General features: G+C 50.0%; 1 protein-coding gene across 2 annotated transcripts in view; it reads right to left on the bottom strand.

The window, feature by feature from the left end:
* ADAMTS10 (ADAM metallopeptidase with thrombospondin type 1 motif 10) overlaps positions 1-10,406 on the bottom strand; it is an 81,278-nt gene that overhangs the window by 47,712 nt on the left and 23,160 nt on the right. For both annotated transcript variants that reach the window (XM_005429493.2, XM_031064043.1), the window contains exons 4-5: positions 3,835-3,994; positions 1,153-1,370 (exon numbers count right to left, since the gene is read on the bottom strand). In XM_005429493.2, the coding sequence (XP_005429550.1) occupies positions 1,153-1,370; positions 3,835-3,994 (378 nt within the window). The remainder of the gene's footprint in view (positions 1-1,152; positions 1,371-3,834; positions 3,995-10,406) is intronic.

Genomic DNA, 10,406 nt, shown 5'->3' with positions numbered 1-10,406 from the left:
TCCTAATTCAATTTGTCCAAATTATTATTACTCTAATTATATTACTATTTTTATAACCATTTAATTACTATTAAACTTTTAACATTTTAAAAATAACTGATTGGTGTTTTTCACACCTTGCTCTGAGCCAGGGGAGAAGCCACTGCCAGCCTGGAACAGATCCCATTTCCCCATCCTGCTTCATGCAGGAAAATCTCCTTTTCCCTTTCTCCTTTCGGGGTTGGGAGGAATGATGGATTTGTCTTTACAAACAAACTGTGGAGCTGCTGGTAGATAAAACCAGCACTGAGAGGTAAAAGAAACAATGGGAAGGATCCCACTGATTGATGAGTGGAAAAAGATATTGACCTTCACAAACAAACTGTAGGTTTGCTGATAAATGAAATTGGATATTGAAAGGTGAAAGAAACAATGGGGGAAACCCCCTAAATTTCATAAGAATTAAAAATTAAAAAGGAGGGTTATACATTAGAGGGGAATCTTTGAGATCAGGTGTATTGGGAAGTCTGAACATCTCAAGTACCTCAGCCAATGGGGAAAACCCCCTAAATTCCATAAGAATTAAAAATTAAAAAGGAGGGTTATACATTTCAGGGGAATCTTTGGTATCAGGTGTATCAGGAAGTCTGAACCTCTCAAGTACCTCAGAAATGGGGGAAAACCCCTAAATTCTGTAAGAATTAAAAATTAAAAAGGAGGGCTATCCATTAGAGGGGAATATTTGGTATAAGGTGTTCGGGGAAGCCTCAAGTACCTCAGAAATGGGGGAAAACCCCTAAATTCTGTAAGAATTAAAAATTAAAAAGGAGGGTTATACATTAGAGGGGAATATTTGGTATAAGGTGTTCGGGGAAGTCTCAAGTACCTCAGAAATGGGGAAAGAGAGAAGGGAAATTGGGATAAAAAAGAGGATGCATCCTCCCAAAATCTGAGAGGCCCCATGGCCTGTCCCTTTATTCAAATAAAGTAAAAAAGACTCCTAAATTTGAGAGGCCCCATGGCCTCTCCCTTTAATCAAATAAAGGAAAAGGACTCCTCTGTCTCCTTTTCGGACATAAACTTCTGATGTTTGTGGATTAATTTTCCTGACAGGGTGATGAACAGGAGTTCTCCCCCAGCCCTCGAGGCTCCTGGTGTGGGTGTAACACTTACAATATTCATGATGGCCAGGATGTACTGCTCGATGTCCCTGCGGCCGTGGTAGCCCACCATCATCTTGTCAGCCACCACCAGGGTCTCCACGTAGCGCTCGGTGCTCACCGACCTCTTCAGGGGCAGCTGGCCCCGCTGGCTGTGGTTGCCCGAGGGCTTCAGGGGGGAGGGTTTCAGTGTCCGGAGCCACCAGTGCCTCCCCTTCCAGGGCTTCTCATCTGAGGAGGGAATGGGATGGTTGTAATGCCCTCGGGATGGTTGTGATGCCCTTCAGATGGTTGTGATGCCCTTGGGATGGTTGGGATATCCTTGGGATGGTTGTGATGCCTTCAGGATGGTTGTAATGCCCTTGGGATGGTTGTGATGCCTTTGGGATGGTTGTGATGCCCTCGGGATGGTTGTGATGCCCTTGGCGTGGTTGGGATGCCCTTGGGATGGTTGGGATGCCCTCGGCATGGTTGTGATGCCCTTGGGATGGTTGGGATGCCCTCGGCATGGTTGTGATGCCCTTGGGATGGTTGGGATGCCCTCGGCATGGTTGTGATGCCCTTGGGATGGTTGGGATGCCCTCGGCATGGTTGTGATGCCCTTGGGATGGTTGGGATGCCCTTGGGAGGAGCTGCCGGCTCCCAGTACAAAGCCGCTCTGTCCCAGTTGCTCCCAGTCCCTCCCAGGTTAGGTTAGGTTTCCTAACCTGCTCTGAGGTTCATCACATCCAGTCATAGGGCAGACCTCAGGCAGCCCCAAAACCTCGGGCAGCCCCAAACCCTCCCAGCTCCTGCTCCTTTAGGGATCCAGGGGAGCTCCTGGGGGTGCTCAGGGCCCAGGAGGGCAGGGCAGGGCAGGGCAGGACAGGACATGTCCAGCCACAGGGTGGCCTTGCTGGAGCTGTTGTGCTGTGGTTGTTCTAAACTTTGGCTCCCCCTGAACATCTCTGCTTTCCAAGAAGCAATTAGGAGAGGGCTGAATTATTTCTGGAAGCTGGGGAATGTGGCAAAGAGTCAGCAGGAGGGGAGCCTGCCTCCAAACTGGCTTTGGGAGATGGATGAGCAGGGCCAGGGAAGCACAGGGTGGCTCGGGGGACACTCAGAGAAGGTGACAGTGCCTCCTCATCTGGCCAAGTGTCACTGCTGGGGCAGTGAGGGATGGACACCCTCAAGTGACATCCAAACAGGGTGTCAGTCCCTCCCAGTCCCTCCCCCCCAGTCACTCCCAGTCCCTGTCAGGGTTTTTGACCCCAAAACCTTGCTCTGAGCCTGGAGAGAAGCCAGGAGCAGCCAGGGCCAGCCCTGCTCTGCTCCCACAAACTGATCCATGAAAATGCAGGGATGGCATCTCCCCTCAGCCCTACAGAGCCTCTCTGAACTGAGGGAGGGGCACCCTCTGGGCCTGCAGCATTTTGGGGGATGCTGAAACTCTGCCTGTTCACAAGGGATTCCAGCCAGACTCTGGGACACACTGGTGGGAAGGGCAAGGACCAGGTTGTCTCATGGGGAGAGACCAGGGCTTGTATTTGTGGGTCCTTTTGGAGGTCAAAGCCCTGTAGGTGCAGCAATGGGGCTGATGTGCTGTTGAAGATTGTTTTCAATTGCCATCTGTATGGCAGATTACCTTTGTCAAGTGGGCAGTTTGCCTTATCTCTCTCCCTGAGTGACCACATTCACACCTCCCTCGGGAGGGGACATCTGCTGATAAGAGGCTGTTGATTGTCACTGCATGGCTGATAAGAACTACAGCATCCCATTGGGAGATGTGAGCCCAGAGGGAGGAGCCAAGCATTCCTATCCGGATATAATCTGGAGATTCTGGAACACCAGCACGGCTTCTCCACTGGATTTCCCAGAGGAACAGCAGCTGCCTCTCCTTCCACTGGATCTTCAGAGGAAGAATACATCCTTCTCTACAGATCCCCCTTGCTCCAGCAGAACCACCCCTGACACTGCAGGAGGGCTGAGCCACAATTCCAATGGGACTGCTGCCAACACCCTGACCCACAGGGTGTCAGGTTGTGTTCTGACTCTGGCAGTGTTGTTCTAGTGTACTGCATTGTTTATTTTATCCTTTTATTTTTTCCTTTTCCTATTAAAGAACTGTTATTTCCTGCTCCCATATTTTTGCCTGAGAGCCCCTTAATTTAAAATTGATAGCAATTCGGAGGGGTGGGGAAGATTCACATTCTCCATTTCAGGGGAGGCTCCTGCCTTCCTTAGCAGACTCCTGTCCTTCCAAACCAAGACATGTGCTGTCACCATTGTCCCTAAACTTCCCCAGAGCCCCCTGTGAAGGGCCAGACCCCACATCCCCCCCTCCAAGGGCCTTTTCCACGTCAGCAGCAGAGTTATCCCAACATGGACACAAACCCCAAAGCCAAGGCTGTGCTGAGCACACGTGAGCTGTGATTTCCCAATCCTCTGCAAATTGGCCAAATCTGGGAGGATTCTTCTGAAGAAAAACAAGAGGTGGTTTTTTTTTTCCCTCTCCCATTCCATGCTCTATTTACAAATTTTCAAGCCCTGCTGCGAGGAGGAGAGGACGGGATCTTCCCAAAGCCCAGACCACCAGAAACCCAAAAAGCAAAATCCAAGAAAATCTCAAATTCAGGAGATAAATTTGGTTCTTTGCCAGGATTTTCCCAGGGGGTTTTGGGCAGGATTTGAGGAGGAGGTGGTTGGGGGCACCTACCCATCACTCCACAGGCTGCATCCATGTGAGGGTACTGCAGAGACGAGCGCTTGTACACCACGTGGGGGCTGCCCTTGCCCTCTCCCCCCGTGCTGACGTTGGCTCCAGGGCTCAGGGGCTCGATGAAATATTCCTCCTCATCTGCCACGATCACACCGTGCTGCAGGAGGGAACAGAGGGGGTGCAAGAGGTTTTACAGCCACTTCTGGGAGCCAGAGAGAAGTCTGAAAAGAGGATCCATGTTTGCCCCTGAAAGAATTTTCTACCAAGGTTGCTGACATAGAAAATAAGAAAGCAAGAAGGAGAAATAAGAGAAACTTGTGACTATTCCAATAAACATTTTGTCTCTCATCACCAATAAGTATAAAGTTATGAGCTTCGTAAGAATGTATAAAAAGCATGCCTGCTATAATAAAAACAGGTTTGAAGCCCTCTGAAAATGGAGTGTTGCTTTGTATTGTCTCCATCTCAGTTATGACAAGAGGGGAGGCAATACCAGAGGTGCACAGAGAACCTGGTGGCTTCTCATGGTGAGGTTTTTGCTGATTAACCCCGAATTTCTGGGGACTGACAAAAGCTGAGGAGGAATCCTGCACAAACACTGAACTACAGGAAGCCACAGAGCAGAGGAAAACCCAGCCAGATGGTGCTGGATGCCTTGGGACATCTGTGTTCACTAAAGTCCTCTGGAAATCACAGCCTTGCCTTGCTGAGTTACGAATGAGTTGTTTCCTATTCCACCCACTTGGACTCATCCCTGTGGGATCCCAAAACCCCCTTCAAACACAGCAGCACTCAGCTCTGAGCTCAGCCTCCCTAAAAAACCAAAAAAGCAGCTCAGGACCATCCCCAACAGCTGGGAATTGGAGCTGCAGAGAGGGGTAAATCCCCAGAGGCTTTGGGAAACACCCCAAATATTTAAAATCTGAAAGCTGATTAAGCAGAGGCCCCCAGCAGAGCCAAACCCCTTCTCTGGAGCCTGGATGGGGCATCCAAGCCCCTTGTACACCTCAGATTGGCCGATTGAGTGAGATTGAGGTTGCTCCCTGGTTTGCTTTAATTTGATATTCTTTGATTGATTGAGTCTCAGCTATGAGCCCAGGCTTTGCTGGTCATCACCAAACCCACCAGGTTCTTACAGGTTTCCTCCTCTCCACCCTCATAGCAACATTGCCTCTACCTAAAAGGTCTGAGCAGCACCAGAAGTTTCTGGGAGCCCAACACCAGCTCCATCCCAGCTCCTGGCACTGAGTTTCTCCAAGGAATATGGTGTCCCATCAGCTGAACTCCACCAGCAAGCAACTGAGGCACAGAAATGTGCCTGACATGGCTCAAAGTTGATCCCAAAAGTCCAACACAGCTCTGGGTGCAGACACACCAGTGATGTCCTTTGGATGTGACAGGGCTTGTCTGTCACTGTCATATTTTCTGAAACATCTCTTTGCCCAGGATTTTGCTCCTGGGAAGCTGAGAAGCCTCAGAGAAAAATGAAGATAATAATTATCTGCTTTGCTTCTCCTGTGTTTTGCTGCTCTGGGATGTGGTTTGGACGTTGTTTACCAACAGGTGATTGTTTTATTGGTTTCTTGTCAATTGTTTTTACTTAATGGCCAATCAGTGCCAAGCTGTGTTGGACTCTGAGGAAAGAGTCATGTGTTTTTTATTTTTATCTTTCAGCCTTCTGTAAGTATCCTTTCTCCAATTTTTGGTATAGTTAATTTATATATATATATAGTTTACTTTAATATTCTTTTATATAATATAGATCATAAAATAATAAATTAGCCTTCTAATGGAGTCAGATTCATCGTTTCCTCCCTTTGATGGGGGTCCCAGCAAACACCACACTCATCCAGCTCCCTCTGTGTCCCAGGGACAGGAGCCAGGGTGGGGAGCAGGGAATTCTGTCCCTGTGAGCAGGGAATTCTGTCCCCATGGAGGTACCCCGTGGCACAGCTCCTGTGCTGGCTGTGGGTGGGAGAACCTCCCCAGGGACTGTCCCTGTCCCCTCTCTGGGGATTGTCCCTGCTGGGCTGTCCCTGTCCCCTCCCCTGGGACTGTCACTGTCGCAGACATCTTTTATGAAAAATCCTTTCTTTAGGATTTTTCCTCCTGAGAGGCTGAGAGGCCTCAGGAACAAAATGTAAACAATGGTTATCTGCTGCTGTGGGATGCAACAGGTGGATCTTTGACTTATGTTAGTTGTTTCTAATTAATAGCTAATCACAGCTTAGCTGGCTCAGACAGAGAGTCCAAGCCACAAACTTTTGTTATCATTCTTTCTTATTCTATTCTTAGCTAGCCTTCTGATGAAATCCTTTCTCCTATTCTTTTAGTATAGTTTTAATGTAATATATATGATAAAATAATAAATCAAGCCTTCTGAAACACGGAGTCAGATCCTCGTCTCTTCCCTCAACCTGAGACCCCTGAGAACACCGTCACACATCACTCCCTGCCGGGGCTGTCCCTGTCCCCTCCCTGGCCAGGCTCAATGGCTCACTGTGTGAGCAGCCCCCGAGTGCCGGGGGATTTCCTCCTGCCCCGGGCTCTGCTGCTCTTGGCTCGGCTCCACCTTTCCAAGCACAAGTGAGGCACTGTGAGCTTCCCTTGGCCAGGGGAGCCCAGCAGAGCCAGCTGGAAAAGCTTTGTGGTGTGGGATGGGGGGAAGGAGGTCACCCCCAGCCTGGGGGCAGAGCGAGTCCTGCCCCAAATCCATCCTGCTGCCAAATCCATCCGGCTGCCAAAGGGATGCTCTCACTCCAGCCTCTGCAGAGGCTCCATGCCTGCCTGGCACCTTTGTTTTGCGGAGATAACCAAAAACTCCACAACTTTTGTGAAAGTTATAAAGCTGGTATGTTTATTACAGTGCTGGACGCATGTGGAGATTACTCTCCTTAAAAGACATGCGTACTTCTGGGAACTTCAGGTCCCTTTTTATCCCCCTCTCAAATACATATGCATACAATTTCACAATAGATTCATACATATTCATTTTTACGAATTTTGCGTGACATTTGCTGCTAGTTCTTCTTTATCAGAAAGAATTCTTAGGTCAGGTTGACCTGCTCTCACAGCAGTCTCTCTGTCTCTCTCTATCACCCTCTGTCTCCTCCCCTTATCTCTGTCCTTCACTGAAGCAACTTCTCTGAGCCTAAGCTTTGCAGTCAGGCTAAATAGCGATGTTTTCTAACCACAGACTCAAATATGTATATTTCACCTAAATCAAAATGGATTTCTACTTTAGAGAATTTCTACTCTGTCTCACCTTCCAGCAGCAAGGCTTGGATGTCACAGGAGTCTTGGAATTGTCCCATCTCTGACCCCAAGGACTGAGCTGTGAGGGCTGGACATGGACGTGACACAGGGCTGGTGAAGTGGGTGGTGAGAGGTCCTGAGAGAGCTCTGTGGTTTGTGGGGGAGCTGCACTGGATATCCTGTGTGTGATTCACACAGGTCAGCTGCAGAGCGAGGAGGGTTTGCACTGTCAGCTCATACCACACTTGGCAGAGGCACAGCCATGGCCTGGGGCCAGAGCTGTGTTACAGAGGGGTCATCTGGGTCCATTCCTCCTCATCTGGGTCCATTCCTCCCCATCTGGGTCCATCCTCCTCATCTGGGTCCATTCCTCCCCATCTGGGTCTGTTCCTCCTCATCTGGGTCCATCCTCCCCATCTGGGTCCATCCTCCTCATCTGGGTCCATTCCTCCCCATCTGGGTCTCTTCCTCCCCATCTGAGTCCATCCTCCTCATCTGGGTCCATTCCTCCCCATCTGGGTCTGTTCCTCCTCATCTGGGTCCATCCTCCCCATCTGGGTCCATCCTCCTCATCTGGGTCCATTCCTCCCCATCTGGGTCTCTTCCTCCCCATCTGAGTCCATCCTCCTCATCTGGGTCCATTCCTCCCCATCTGGGTCTGTTCCTCCTCATCTGTGTCCATCCTTCCCGTCTGGTTCCATCCTCCTCCCCGTCTGGGTCCATTCTCCCCATCTGGGTCTGTTCCTCTTCACCTGGGTCTATTCCTCCCCATCTCTGTCCATCTCTCCTCATCTGGATCTGTTCCTCCTCATCTGGATCTATTCTTCCCAATCTGGGTCCATCCTCCCCATCTGGGTCCATCCTCCTCCTCGCCTCCTCACCTGTCCTGTGAGGCAGTGACAGCCAGGAGGAGCAAATCCCCATGGGGTCACACCAAACCCACCAGGTACTTGCAGGGTCCCTCCTCTCCAATCCCACAGCAACATTCCCTCGACCTGAAAGGTCTGAGCAACACCAAAAGTTTCTGGGAGGCCAACACCAGCTCCATCCCAGCTCCTGGCGCTGAGTTTCTCCAAGGAATGTGGTGTTTGGGTCCCTCCAGGCACTCCTGCTCGTGCTGGGCTCAGGAGACTCCCCAGGAAAGCTGCCCCTGGATCCCTGGCAGTGTCCAAGGCCAGGTTGGACAGAGTTTGGAGCACCCTGGGACAGTGGGAGGTGTCCCTGCCTGTGGCAGGGGTGGAATTACATGAATTTTAAGGTCCATCCCAACCCAAACCATTCTGGGATTGTCTGATGAAGATTTGGCCTTTTGGCCGTTATTCTGACACAAAGTTGTTCAGAACCAAATCTTGCAGGCATCCCATTCCTGAGGGATGTGGGAGTTGGAGAGCAGGAGGATGGCCTGGAGCTCATTACTGTGTTCACAGTCATCCCTTTCCCTCCTCCTCGTGCTCAGCTCACCCCATAACCAGCTCAGGTCCCAGTTTGTGCCCAGCTCAGGTCCCAGTTTGTGCCCAGTCACCACCACAGCTCCCAGGTGCCCCTGCAGCATCACCTGTGCAGAGGTGGGGCAGTGCAGCTCCCCCTCAGGAGGAACCTGCACCTGGGGCCCTCTCCTGTCCCTTCCAGGATGTGTGCTGCCCTCCTGGAGCAGAGCCTGCTGGGGATGAGGGATGGCACGAGTGTATCAGCAGTTCCTGGTCACCCAGAGCACAGCAAAACCTCTCTCATGGCAAATCCAGCCCCTTCTCTACCTAAAAACCTCTAGCTAAAAACATTCCTCTCTTCCTAAAAACCTCTACCTCTAGCTAAAAACATTCCAGACTTCTCTTGCCCAAATCCAGCTAAAAACATTCCAGACTCGTCTTGCTCCAATCCCCAACCCCACTGTCCTCGCTGACCCCGAAGCTGTGTCCATCACTCTGGAGGGCAGAAGGACAGAGTTCAGGCAGAGGAGAGATTGTTGGATGACCCTCTGTCCCCCTCTGTGCCTGGCTGCATTCTCCTCCAGACAGCCCTTGGTGCCTCTCCAGAGCTAAACACGGCCTGGGGATGGAATTCTCCCAGTTCCAAGGGCTGCAGGGCCAGTTCAGCCTTTGTGAGCACCACAAAATTCCCTGGGACTGGAGCAGAGCTCCCATGTCCAAACAAAGGGCTTGGGAAGCAGGAGTTTGTGCAGCTCAGGAGTTTGTGCAGCTCGGGTTGTTGGCTGTGAGCTGGAAACTTTAGACTCTGTGATATAATGAGTCAGATTCTCATTTTCTCTTAATAACCCACAGCACTGTTCTGGCAGGGTCAGCCGGCAATAAATCAAGTGGGAATTCATTCCCTTTTGGAAGCTCTTCCACGCTGCCAGAATGCTGCAAGGAGGTGGGGCTGGAGCAGAAATATGAACCTGGCCCAAAGAGGATTTTTCTACCCCTCCAAGGGAGCCATCAGCCTTAGGATCTACTCACGGGGTATGTTTGCTCCATCCCTCCATCTGGCAGCTCAGGGAATGTGCTGTGTGAGCCAGAAATATCAGAAAATCACAGAAAAATAGGGATGGAAGCCCTCAGTCTATTCCCAGGGCTGGGAGAGCTAATGAATCATACCTGAAGGGTTTTTGAGAGGCTTTTGTCTGGCCTGTTCCTAAAGATCTTCCAAGATCTTGCTCTCTCCAAGCAATCTAGTCCAGAGCTCAGCTGTTCTTACACTGATGTCCACCACTAAGATTCCTTGCTGATATTTAGGGCTGAGATGTTCAATTTGAGCTGTCAGGACTTGGAAAATCAACATTCCCACTCTCCTTCCTGCAGCCTTGCTGGTTTCGAGGAAATGCACCTTGCCGCCTTCTTGATGGTCCATTTTTTCATATTGAAAAACAGATTATTTCAGGATTTTTCCCCTCAAAAGCAGCATTTTTTATCTCCTGAAACATGGACAGAAGCACCTGGGATCCCCAGGGGTGCATCTGCAGCTGGAAGGATCTGGATGCACTTGTGGCCCTGTGAAATCCCTGCCCTCCCTCACTTCTTCTTCACCAGCTCAGCAAAACATTCTTTGCTGTTGCTGTTGGAAAATCCTGGTGAGAGCCAGGTCTGGGTATCCCCATAGAGCCAGGATTATCCCATTCCAACCAAAATCAATGGGAAAATGCCCAGAAACTGGATTGGAAGTGACACAGAGATCAGCAGAGATCAGGAACCCCCATGGATGTCTGAGGGATGTCTGCACCTCTGCCGATCACAATGCCAGTGTGGAATATTAAATATAAAATAAATATGTAGATAAAAATATTATATATATAATATAAAAATTTTATATGTATTTTA

This window comes from Geospiza fortis, unplaced genomic scaffold (assembly GCF_000277835.1).
Source record: "Geospiza fortis unplaced genomic scaffold, GeoFor_1.0 scaffold80, whole genome shotgun sequence".
Taxonomy (NCBI): Eukaryota; Metazoa; Chordata; class Aves; order Passeriformes; family Thraupidae; genus Geospiza; species Geospiza fortis.
The sequence above is the reverse complement of the archived record's forward strand: the minus strand, read 5'-3'. Positions and strand labels throughout refer to the sequence as shown.